This window comes from Phocoena phocoena, chromosome 3 (genome assembly GCF_963924675.1).
Source record: "Phocoena phocoena chromosome 3, mPhoPho1.1, whole genome shotgun sequence".
Classification (NCBI taxonomy): Eukaryota; Metazoa; Chordata; class Mammalia; order Artiodactyla; family Phocoenidae; genus Phocoena; species Phocoena phocoena.
The window spans coordinates 77,803,392-77,816,678 of record NC_089221.1 but is presented as its reverse complement, the minus strand read 5'-3'; the positions used below and the strand labels follow the sequence as shown (position 1 = coordinate 77,816,678).

General features: G+C 37.4%; 1 protein-coding gene across 1 annotated transcript in view; it reads left to right on the top strand.

Annotated features, from left to right (window-relative positions):
* ELL2 (elongation factor for RNA polymerase II 2) overlaps positions 1–12,988 on the top strand; it is a 72,389-nt gene extending 59,401 nt beyond the window's left edge. The window contains exons 6-12 of the mRNA XM_065874074.1: positions 1,629–1,753; positions 1,915–2,002; positions 3,766–4,333; positions 6,890–6,956; positions 10,265–10,436; positions 12,363–12,407; positions 12,497–12,988. Of these exons, the coding sequence (XP_065730146.1) occupies positions 1,629–1,753; positions 1,915–2,002; positions 3,766–4,333; positions 6,890–6,956; positions 10,265–10,436; positions 12,363–12,407; positions 12,497–12,613 (1,182 nt within the window). The 3' untranslated portion in view covers positions 12,614–12,988. The remainder of the gene's footprint in view (positions 1–1,628; positions 1,754–1,914; positions 2,003–3,765; positions 4,334–6,889; positions 6,957–10,264; positions 10,437–12,362; positions 12,408–12,496) is intronic.
* The last annotated feature ends 299 nt before the right edge of the window (positions 12,989–13,287 follow it).

Below are 13,287 nucleotides of genomic sequence, written 5' to 3'. Positions count from 1 at the left end.
GTGTGTGTGTGTGTTCAGTTTTTTATTTGGGGAAGGGGGGAGGTTCAGGTTAAAGTCAAAATATTTGGTGACTGAATCTCCAGAAAGGTTGTAAATTACCTCCTAGGTTAGAGGATGAGAGGGCAAAATGATGGCAGAGGCAGTTCACCCAGAGGCTGCTACTGATGTATGTCAGAAGTCATGTGATCATGAATATGTGTATAGATATAATTTTTAAATGTAGGTATACTTAATTCCTGAGCAAGTGGGATATGAGTATCATTACTATTGTTTATTTGATAGAATCTAGAGCATAGTCTCATCCTAGCTCCATATTAGAATCCCTTAGAGAACTTTTTTAAAATGCCAGTTCCTGGATTTCGCCCCAGACCAACTAAATGGAGCAACTGAATGGATATTGAGCCATTGACTGAGATGGGGAGGGATGGAAAAGGAACAAGAGTGTGCAGAGGAATCAGGAATCCTGTCTTACATACATACTATTTGGACGATGTCTATTAGACATATCCAAATGGAGATGGATATTTAGTAGGTAGTTATATATATATAAGAGTCTGGTGTCCAGAGGACAGTTGAAGCTAGAGTTATAACTTAGGAGCTAGCAGAATATAGATTGTAAGATCGTTGTATTTATTCCACTTCGAGAAATCTGGTTGTATCTCATGTTAATTTATTTGCAAATTTGAATTTTAAGATAAACCTATCATTTTCTACTGTATATCAACATTAATGTTAGTATTCAGCTGAGCTGTGAGAAAAGCATAAACTATCATATTATATTTTATAGTACTTTTAGAAGACACAGAAAGAAGTGAAGTTATTAAAAAAGACCATTCCAGTAGGAAATGAAAAGAAGAATATCTTTCTGCCAGCATTGAAAATGACTCTTGGTTCGGCCCCTGAATCCATACATTCATGTTGTTAATGGAGCCTGAGCCTGGATACACAAAGAACCGTAGTTAAGGGATAAGAAAAGATTACACTTGCAAATAATAACAGTAATGTGGGGGTTATTTTCGTTTCTCTTTCCGTTTATTGGTTTGGGGGAATTTCAAGGACTTTGAAAAAGTGGTTCTTCAGGAGAACTGGCAGCTATAACGAGCAAGCTTAGCAAGCCAAGAAGATGACAGACAAGATTATCAGAATTGATACTGTTTATGGAGATAATTTCTGTTGATTACTGGATAGGAAAGTTTGTAAACCAACATATGGGCACTGTTTGGTTTCTACTTAATACAAGTGATCAAGGACTTGTAACTCAAAAGTAATGGAATTAATAGCCAGAAATAAATAATGAAGATGTTAAGAAAACTGTTTTGGATTCCTTTGACTAGAAAAAAAAATGACTAAAAGAAAAAATCTTCCTCCACTTTTTGCATAATGTAGGATTACTATTTAACAAATGCAGTGGCCATCCAGGAAAAAAATATTTAACTATGTATATAAAGTTTTATTTAATTCCCCAAATGAAGTCAAAAAGCATTTATTGAGATCTGGCATATGCAAAGCTAGCAGTCCCTTTGGAGCCATTTGATATAGTTATTTTCAGTATAAATCCAAAAGGTTGCCTGTTTTAGGTAAAGAAATAGCAAAAAGAACTAATGCTCTCTTTTCATACCATGTACCAGGTAGCCAATCTGAATCCTAAGGACCTCTCATACACCTTAAAGGATTATGTTTTTAAAGAGCTCCAAAGAGATTGGCCTGGATATAATGAAATAGACAGACGGTCATTAGAGTCAGTGCTCTCGAGGTACGTTCTTATTTTTTTTCCTTTAAAAATTATGCAAATAAGTAATTATTATAGTCATTGTTATTTTAGTATTGAGATGGGAAAAACGAAGCAAGGGTAGGCTTTCTATCATGAACATTTGAAAATTGTCCCCCTAACTGGAACATGTGTGTCCTTTCCAGAAAACTAAATCCATCTCAGAATGCTGCCAGCACCAGCCGTTCAGATTCTCCTGTATGTTCTAGTAGAGACGCTGCATCTTCTCCTCAGGTATTGCATAAAATTATATAATCATAGCCCTGAAACGGACTTTAGGGGACACCTTGTTCAGGTTTTCTGATTTATACGTGAGAGAAATGAGACCCAGAAAAGCCGCACAGCTTCCCTACCCAAAGTTCACGGCAGAGCTTACTCTAGAATTCAGGTCCCAGCTCCCAGCCCAGAACTCTTTTTCACCATATAACACTACATTAAGTCAAGGTACTTAATGTCTACTCTGATTTTCAATCCTTGAAGTTCACGTTTTGTTGTAAGATTATCTACTTTTCCATTTGATCACTAACTTATCCAGTCCCATTTCCAGTCTTAGATTATATAGAAAATAGAAGATATTTAAATTTATCTGAAGCACGTTCTAGAAAAATATTCTTGGGGAAAAATGTTTTTAAAATAAGCAAATAAAAAACTCTGCTATTTCCATATGTTTTCTTAAAGTACTTTTTGATGAGATCCCAATCAGAATATTCCAGTGTGACTCCATTCCAGCTTAGAGTTTCCCCCCAAAGATTCAGTTGGAAAAAGATGGGGAGATCCTGGGCGACATAAGAGGTCAAGCCCACCTGGTTCTCAGACAGCCTTGAACTCTCTCAGGTCTTTGAGACTGGCAGTGAGACAAACCGCTCTACCCCAGTGCTGTTGACAGAGTGCTCCTTTCTCTGGACCCCCCTCCCAAGGCTTAGGGAGACAGGACAGATGTGTTGAGAACAGTAAGCGAGCCCTGGGCAAAAAGCTATTCACGTGTCAGAAAATGTTAGAAACCTATTGTGAGGAACAGAGGAGGAACAAAATAAAAGCAATTCTTTCCTTGCATGTATGTTGTCTACAGAAGCCTCAAATGCCAACTACTATAAAGCTACTTATACTCTGATCTAATTATGTACTAGGTGTGAGATCAGTGGCCCTAAATTCAACACAGAATAAATTAATGTGATGATTAACTATTATTTTCTTTCAAGCTGAAGTTTTAGCCATAGTATTACATTGGATGTATGCTTTGTACTTTTCAACTATCTGACTTTCCTTTTTATTTTAAATACTGTTATTGTTGTTGCTGGATTGGGCTAATATTAGCATGATTTTTGAAATAGTAACTCCATATAATTTTTATGGACTAGTTATTCAGACTTATCTTCCAATTCAGTGAAAAGATATATTTAAGGCAGAAAAAATTGGATGGCATTTCAGCAATGATAGAGATATGTAGAGAAATTATTCTGAATGTGCTGGTTGTGCCATCTTAAGACAGCCAAAATATGTATAACTGGAGCATGTTAGCACATTCGAAGAGATCAAGTAAGTGTAGGCTTATTGCCCTGTACTTACCCTTGTTGGTTCTGACAACCAATAATGTTAAAAATTGCTTCTTCCTCTCATTGAATATAACTAGGTCAGCTGTGGCCAGCAGAGGAAGGAGGCCACCTCTATTTAATATACTCCTGAGTGGTATAATCCACATAAATTGGCCTAATGTCTCAAGGAACTTAGGGTGGAGCTGTATGATCAGAAAGTATAAGTACTTCAAGAAACATATTTGCCAGATTCTGCTTTTTTACATTAGACATGAAAATTTATTGTAGATTGTTTGTGCTTAAGCTTGGAGGATGGTTAACACAATGCTGGTAATGAATTTAAACTGGTTATAAATTTAAGTATGAATAAAATTACTCAGTTGTTCTTCTAGTAATGAGTGACACATGTATTGAATTTTAGTACAAACTGGCTCATCTGTTTTCCCTGTTCCCCCCCCACCCCAGAAACGGCTTTTAGATTCAGATTTCATTGATCCTTTAATGAATAAAAAAGCTCGAATATCTCACCTGACAAATAGAGTGCCGCCAACATTAAATGGTCATTTGAATCCCACCAGTGAAAAATCTGCTGCAGGCCCCCCGCTGCCCCCTGCAGCCGCTGCCATCCCCACGCCTCCACCGCTGCCTTCAACCCACCTGCCTGTCTCCAATCCTCCTCAGACTGTAAATTCTCACTCCAATTCCCCTAGCACTCCAGAAGGCCGGGGGACTCAAGACCTACCTGTTGACAGTTTTAGTCAAAACGGTAGTATCTATGAGGACCAGCAAGACAAATATACCTCTAGGACTTCTCTGGAAACCTTACCACCTGGTTCAGTTCTACTAAAATGTCCAAAGCTTATGGAAGAAAACCATTCGTCTCACAAAAAGTCCAAGAAGAAGTCTAAAAGACACAAGGAAAAGGACCAAATAAAAAAGCATGACATTGAGATGATCGAGGAAAAGGAAGAGGACCTTAAAAGAGAAGAGGAAATTGCCAAGCTGAACAACTCCAGTCTGGATTCCAGTGAAGGTATTTTGCATTTGTAAAAACCAACTACATGGGTTAAATGAATGGGAAGAGCAGACTATCCTGAGTATGAGATTATGCTGCTTATAATTAGTAATGCTTTTTTATCAAATGACCTTCCGTTTAGTTATTAATCTTAGTATTGTCCTTTTGAGCAAATTTTTTTCTTGCATTTTACAGCAGTCATTTTCTGTCTCTTTTTAGCCAACTATTAAACATAGTTTCTGTGTTTCTTAAGATGGTGACATTTGAAAATGACCCTGTCATCCTCCAAAGACCCCCTTTTAGAAGGTGAACTTTGTTGTGCTTTTCCAGAGCTGTCACAGTATTGTGCAACCTCCACATGACCTATTATATGCCATTCTTGAACTGATTTAACCAGACACACAATTCGCAGGTCCTTCTTTACCAAGAAGCAGGGTCAACCCTGCTTTAATTAATAACAGCAAAGGGGAAATGTCATATTCTTTATAAAACAGGCGAGGTAAAATTATATATGCAGATCCATAACATCATCTTCATTCAGAGTGAAAGCAATTTGTCTTCTGCAAGGCTGTTGGTGATTAGCTTGATAGACCTTGGGTGTTTTTTTTTTTTTTCAATTTTGAGAACACTGTTTTAGTTAGCTAACGTCAACCATTATTAATAAATTTAACAATTTCAAGCTTTTGGAAGCTATCAAAGCCAAATATCTAGAGACCCAAAGAAGCCTAAAATAATGCTTTACCTCTAAAGAAAAGCTAATCAGTAGAAAGACTGCTTACCTGAGGGTAGTGATCTTTAAAACCTAATGACACAATTAGATTTCTCTTATTTTATATATATAGAACTTAATGTCTTGCATACCAACATACAGAAGATTCAAAACCCTCATTTAGGACTGCTGCCAATTTTAAACCCAGCATAACTAAGGTAGAATTTCCCAGGAAAATACAACTTCAGAAAAAGTACTTTAAGGATTAGACTTTAAGGAATTTTATCTTTCTGTAATTTGCCCACAGTACTGAAAGTCTGTAGTCCTTAGATTTAACTGACCATTTTTACCATAGGAGAGAAGCTTTGATTATGGAATAGTATGATGCAGTGCCTTTATTGACCTGGATTGAGTATATTGCTTGTCAAAGCATATCTGTTGAAATATGTAGATCAGGATGGTAGTATATAGTGGCCCAAGAGGTAGGTGTAAGCTTTTTCCCTCAAACACTATTGTACTTGAATTTGCCAGATCAGGAAGAGAAAAAGAGATAATAAAACTTCATGTTCAGAGTTAGTAAGCCAGATTCCTGGGTATGCCCCACTCTCCACACTTCCCACCATCAGATGGTAATCCTGAGTCAGAGACTGGATCCCAGAATGTTGAGAACTATAGCAGAGTTCGAGTTTTCTCAGAGCTGGAAACCGAGAGAAGCAGGCCTAGTCTCTGAATCCTTCACTGAGGATGTAGTACCTTTCAAAGCCAATCGAGATTATCACAAACTGAGGATAGATTCAGACCTACATCCTCTGCTCTACTGGAATTTATCTGGTGTCTGTGGCAAAGGAGAAGCCAGGTGATGTGCACTTGATGCCTTTTCCTTTAAGGTTCAGGATGTTGTAAAAACAAGCTTTTACCTAAGCCTGAATCAAATACACACACACACACACACACACACACACACACACACGCACACAAAATAAGCCCACAGAGTCTGCATAATTTGTTTAGTGTGCTTTGTCCTTTAAAATATTAAACCAAGAAATTATTAAATTCTCACTTGTTTTATATTGAACATGTATGTTTTGCTAGCAGGCAGGGTTTGGGTTCGAGTTATTAATTTAATTCTACTTTGAATGATAAAAAATTAACCTAATAAAAAAGTCTAAACATACCCTCTGGAAAATGGTACCTTCAAACAAATGGAATACTGAGGGGTTTTATACACTATCACAGTGCAGTCCTGAGCAACTGGCACTTTATCTTGTCCTCTTAAAAACAAATCTGTGCAGTATTATGAGGGTTAGAGATTAGAGGAGTATAAATTGGTGTTCACTAATAACTTATTTTAAATTATTTTAAACTGATAGGAAAACTTCCTGCCCAATTCCACTGTCTTCATACAAAAAGAATAGCAGTAAAAATACAGCCATCGAAATAGTCTGCTACCTGACTTCACTATCTTATCTGCCTTGTTTGAATCCTATGAAAAGTAGATGTTGATGTAAAGTTTGTATCTCCCATTGTCTGGCTGCATCTGCCACTACAATCTTTGAATTGCTGGGCAGATGCCACAACTGTTGTTGAAAGAATAGAAGATTGACCTTGGGTTAAGATGGAATTCCTTTATTGTGCAGACACTGCAGTAGCCAGGGTGCTTTCAATGCCTGGCGTCGGTTCTGCTGGCGCTGGTCATAGGGCCTCTATTGTTCTTGTTCAATTGTATTCCTTGCTCACTATTGCTTATTGAGATGGAAGAATAGAATTTGAGGAAAAGTGTTCCAGATGTTTCTGATCTATTTTAGAATTATAGGCATTTTGTAACCATACCCTTTGGTGAACGCTTGAATTTTTTTTCTCTGTAGGAGTTAAAGAGGATTGCACTGCCTCCACGGAAGCTTCTTCAACAATTGAACTCCCAGATTATTTGATGTAAGTTCAGAGGTCTGCTGATGGGAGAGAACTATTTAATTTTAGAAAGTTTGCAAATTCTTTTCCCATAATTTGCAAATCAGAAAAGTAAGAAGTTCCAGAAATAGAGTCCTGGAGCCACCCCTGCAATTGAAAGGCTGCCATTAAGCCTGCTCGTCCCCAGTCCACCCGTGTCGGCTTGAGCAGGTTGTGCCTTTCCCTGCTGTGAGCTCCGCTCGGTGGTCTTTAAGTATAGAGAAGCCTGTCCTTTGTTCCGGGGCCAGGCCAAGCGTTTGATTATGGAAGATTTCAGGGATCTGACTCTTCAAAGTCAAACAGTTTATCAATGCACAGTCATTCACTTGGGCCCCCCAAAGGGACAGTTTATTAGTGATAAAGTACTTAAACCTCTGCAGTTAACACAAGTAGAGACAGATAGATTTTTATTTAAATAAAGCTTTGCCATCAAATTAACTTTAAGAGGAGAGAGCAGTAAAATTTGATCATTTCACTTTAATACCGGTTATAGTATTTTTCTTGTTATGACAACAAGTTGCTCAGTGCTAAGCTGGGGACTTTTTTGTAACTGGTTATCACAGAAATTATAACTTGGACACATAATTCTAGCTTTTTTACAGACTCAAAGGCTTCTGTAAGAAGGAAATAATTAAGTTGCAAAAGCCTGGAAAAATGGAGAGTGAAAGAGCAAACAGATTTGCCTACCAGTAGCTTTGAAAATGAACAGATACACAAATAGCTTAAATGTAGACTGGAAATGGAATCTGGGCTGTATGAACATTTTTCTCTCTATCAGTAGCATCTCATGGTGGACAAAGTTAAACTATGAAGTTTAGCGCTCCATGTCCCATGAAATGTTCATTTCCAGAGTAGAGAACATTTTATACTAAAAGTGTGTTACTTTTGCTTAACAGTAGTGGTGAAAGCTATACTTATTGGGGAATGATATAGCATGAAACCGTAATGCTGGTTATCATCTCTTAACTAAAAGGAACCCAAGAAACCATGCTGAGTACTCTCTCATCTGAGGTGGTGTACGGTTTTAGAGTTCTGTTGGGGAGCTTGGAAAAGCTGCTACCACTGCGTTGGCCCCGGAAGGGCTGGATGGGGGACAGTGCCTGGCTCCACTGACGTGGGCATTCACCTCTCCAAATGCGTTTCCTTAAAAGTCTTGTGAAAGTTGGGCCCTTCAAATAACAGCTGCAGTACTGTGCTCTCATTCTCTTATGACGGAATTTGAATTTCTCTTTTTCGTAATAGTGCTGTATACTTGTAACATAGGACAAAATCATGTGGGGAGACTGAAAAATGATTCTAACCTTGCCCCCACGGATTCAGTGTTGCCGTGTTTTGTCAACTTAAGCAGTTAATTCTGTATTTAATAACTTGCTTTTAACGTACTGATCTACGGATGGTTGCTGCATCTGCCTCAGTGCATTTCTGTATGTTTGTCATTTTCTAGCTCTTTTAAAATCATGAAAGTACATAACCTATGTGATTGTTTGCATAAGAGCAATTTATTTTAACAAAAGCTATCTTCTATAAACATTGCAAGTTTTCTTAAAATGATGAGAAAGCATGAATTTTCAGAAAAATCACTAAAAATACAGAATTTAAACTTGTTTCTTAAGAAAACCAAAAGGACATACTATAAAACCTTTAATGATCAGCCTCTGAATAATTTGTACTTAACCACAGTATTCCTAATTTTTATATAATAAGAATACTTCTGTTACTTGTGGTTGTGAATTATCCAAAGTATTTAACATTTTATTCCATCACTACATTAAGAGCCAGCTGTAGAACCATAACAATTTTTATTAAAAATAGTGACATGCTTTTCATTAAAATGCCAGTATACCCAAATAATCTTCTATAATAGCAACACAACTGTTGGCCAGTTTGGTACTTTTCCCTGAGAGAATTATTAAATAAAATATGGAGGGTATGGCCTCAGGTGTGATTTTGAGAAAGTGGGATAAATATTTTATATAACAAATTGAACCTGAGTTTCACGATCAGTTTAGCCATTTTGCTTATGTATGCTTATCCCCAGGAACCTCTTTCTCCGCCCCCCCCCACCCCCACCCCGGGCTCTCTCTGGTCTGCAGTCAGGACAGCCCGTGTCTAGAGAGGCCTGTTTCACTGCTTGGCTGGTGGTTTTCCTTTTATAGCAAGGACACTAGCAGGGCAGCTTTAAATCAGCATACTACCACTGTCTCAATTACACTTAGAAAATTAAACCTCCACACTGTATAACTCAGCATGAATACAAATATTAATGAGGACATTAAGGTTGCTCACTGCATCACTTTTCTCACATTTCCAACTAGGCATCTGTGCTACTGCATTTTAAATAAAACTGGTAAGAATGTCTAAAACCATTTTGGAGAGGACTGAACTCCCAAAGTTTTCCACAATGAAGAGTATATGTATACCCACTGGAGCACCCTGAAGCTCCTGCCACCTGCCTGAAATTGCTTTGAAATCTCCATTTTTATCTCAAAAAGTGAAGGGAATTTTGCATTCCATGAGCACAGAGTACAAAAAGACCCAGGACCAGAGCCACAAACAAATAATATTAACTTTAATATGAAAATGCTGTTTTGACTTACCACCACTGAATAAACTGACACTCTGGGAAGGTGGCCTTCATTCACTAGGTCCCGAGAGATACTCACACCCTGAAGTAAAACATTTGTGGCCTTTTTATTAAGAAAATAAACTAATACTATAAAACTGGCTTTCTGTTACACAGAGTATGACATTAAGTGTTTGAAAAGAACTAGAGAAATATACCTTTTTTTCCCCTTCTTTATTTTTTCTGGTCTCTCATTTTTAAAAAATGATAAAACAAAGCAGCAGGTCTACAAAGAGCTTTGACTTCAGCACTTATGACTGTGACATTCTCCTGGTTTCACATTACACCTCCAATCCTTCTGTCCCCATGTGACTCGTAACAGATGGGTTGGCCTCTGCCGCTAGCATGGTAGTAAATTATTTGGGGTGGAGAAAGGTTTAGGAAGCTACATGTGTGTAAGTGTTGTCTTCTAGTTGCACTTTAATTCCATTTCCACCATGTTTTTTTCACATTTATTCTTCTTCACTGAAGTTCTTAAACTCTCCTGTGGGATAATTTTACCGGGAAGGTCTTTGAAGGAGTGACAAGGCAGCAAGCAGTGGCAGAGCGGCATTCAGTCTAGGGAAACACGCATAGATATAGTTTCTAAATATTTGGTTTAAATCTCAGACTAATGCATCATGTTTATTCTGTAGCTACTCTCCATTTATCTTTTGTCTTTTTTTATTAGAAAATATATTGCTATTGTCTCCTATGAGCAACGCCAGAATTACAAGGATGACTTCAATGCTGAGTATGATGAGTATAGGGCCTTGCATGCCCGGATGGAGATGGTGGCTAGAAGATTTATCAAACTGGATGCACAACGAAAGCGCCTTTCTCCAGGCTCAAAAGAGTATCAGGTAAACACATTTGTTCCTAGATGGACTGACTTCCGTATTTTACCTTCTTTCTTTCTCTGCCCTTCCCATCCCGAGCCATCCTCCTAGCCTTCAGAGCAAGTCCTCTTGCAGACCAGCCTCTCTGCAGCTTCTGGCCTTCATTTAAAATGAGCTAGGAAAATAAATATTGGAAATAGTTCCTGAAAATAAGTAAACGTGATGAGCCTATTTGTCCTCCAGTGAAAAAACTATATTTTCATACAATATGATATGTATAAAATGTATACATACTTACTGTAATATAATATGTAGTGTATTGAGAAAAATACAGACAACAAAATAGGAAAAACAAAAAGCAAGGTTTGGCATCAAAATATTTGACCGCATTACCAACTCAACCCAGACTATAGCTCTTACATCTGGTGCTACTTCCCAAAATTACTATTTCAAGTAAATTTTTTTAAACCTCAGTCTGGCATAGAATATAAAGGGGGCTTAATACCACTCAGGCTTGGGGTTTAAGTGAAGAAAAGCATGGTGCTTCCAGCTTCCCAAGACTGCCATTTGTTAACAGGTATTAATCTCTTTTCACTTGCCTACATTAAGTGGTAATATTACTACAGCTGACAAAGAGCAGTAGAAGCCTGACCTGCCTACTGATTGTTCTTAGAGTTCTTAGCCAAAGGATTGATATAAATGGATGTTTCCCTCCTTGTGTATGACACCTTTGTCACACTTCACAGCCGAAATGGTGCCTCCATCCTAGCCCACTGTTGTTCTGACAGGAGCCTACGTGAGAAAATGGGGTGGGTTTTCCCACAATGGGGAAAACAGCCTGGGAGCATCCGTGCTCTAGAGATTCATTATGTCTTCTATTAGTGGGCCTTAATCTTTTAAACAAGCTGCCTAGAGTTATAGAAAACTTTGCCAGAGGAGTGAGTGGTTGGCAGTGCAAGAGGTCAGTGATATGGTTTTGGGTTTATTTTTTTCTATATAGTTATTTACCAGTATACCATGATTATATTTAAACTAAAATGTAATTCTAAGAATTGCTTAGTGGTTGGGAGCAGGCTCCGAAGCCAGACTGCTTGGATTTGATTCCCAGCTCTACTTGTGTGACCTTGGGCAAGCTACTTAACTTGACTGAAAATTCTCAAAATCCCCATCCATAAAGTGAGGTGATTATAGAGTTGTGCCGAGAAACTGTTAGCATTTGGAAACTGCTTAGATCCATAGTACAGGTTATGTAGTACATAAGGGTTAGCTCTCTTCCCCTACCACCCGATTTTCCTCCCTAGAGGCAATCAGTATTACTGGTTTCCGTCGTATTCTTTCAGAGGTCTGTTTGAGTATAAGACATATATACACAAGCAAATTCACAAATATACCATATGTAATTGAATCTAAGATGTCATGATTTATAAGATCCACCATTGTCTTACGTTCCAGTAAGTTAAGGTATGATACATTATTTATCAGATTTCATTAAAAATTCCTAGGATATAATATTCTATTTCTCCCTTATACACAAATGATACCAAACTTATAAATTGTTCTGTACTTTGCTTTTTTCACTAGACAATATATATCTTAGAGAATTTTTTTATGTAAGAACATAAAGCACTTCCCCCTTTTTTTAATGGCCTCTTAGTACTCCTTTGTATGGATTAATGGACATTTAGATTTTGTTTACTTTCTTTTGCTTTACAAACAGTGCTGCAGTGAGTAACCTAGTACATGTGTCATTTCACAATTAAATCTGAAAGAAAAGTATAAGTGCTGAGTCAGTTTTGCATTTGCCGTTTTAACGGCAGTTGCCAAATTGCCCTCCTTAAAGACTGTACCAATCTACAGGGTATATTTCCCACACCCTTGCCAGTTGTGTGTTATCTGTTTACATTGCAAAGAAAAAAGTTCCCTTCTGATTTCTAATTATTAATTTTCTAGAGTGTTCATGAAGAAGTCTTACAAGAATATCAGAAGATAAAACAGGTAGGTATTATCACTATCAGTTTTCTGACCTTTAGTTGAGAAGTGTTATGAATTCCACAGTCTTACTCCTCACTCTTTTTCATCCACAGTCTAGTCCCAATTACCATGAAGAAAAATACAGATGCGAGTATCTTCATAACAAGCTGGCTCACATCAAAAGACTAATAGGTGAATTTGACCAACAGCAAGCAGAGTCATGGCACTAGAGCTCTGCTTGGACCAGAAGATGTGAATAAACTTAAGCTTATTTATTTAAAATTCCAAATGAGTTGCTCTCAAATTCTAAAAAATGAAACTTTGCCTGTTGGAAGTTTCAGTATTAGTAAACTTGAGTTACCTTCCTCCCCGCCCCCCGCCGCATTTTACTTTGTTTCCTTGCATTTTTGAAGCTGCTTTTTTCTGGTCCTTTTTTCCTACTTAAGACTTGTGTTTGTCAATAGAAATAATTTTTTTTGTAGATATTGGGGATCCAGTGTCTGTACTTCAAATCAATTTTTTTCCTTAAGAAACTGTGTTTGTCATTAGAAATGATTTTTTTTTAGATATTGGGGATCTAGTGTCCACACTTCAAAGTTATGTGTGTTTAAAAAAAAACAGTAATGTACAAGGTGAAATGCTTTTGGATAAACATAAGCCTATTTTCTGACCTTTCTTAATATGAACTCTTTGCCTTAAATGGTAGAACATTTAGAAATTTGCACAAAATACAAAAAAACTTAAAACATTGTTTTGGAGGGTTAAGAAATAGAAAGGTGTGTATGTGTATAGATCTATATACACATGTGTATATATAGTCTGACTTGATCTAGAACAGTAAATCTGCCCTGCAAATTAACCCCCCATTGCAATGGTTGCCTTAAGGTGTTTGCTAGTTGTGTAC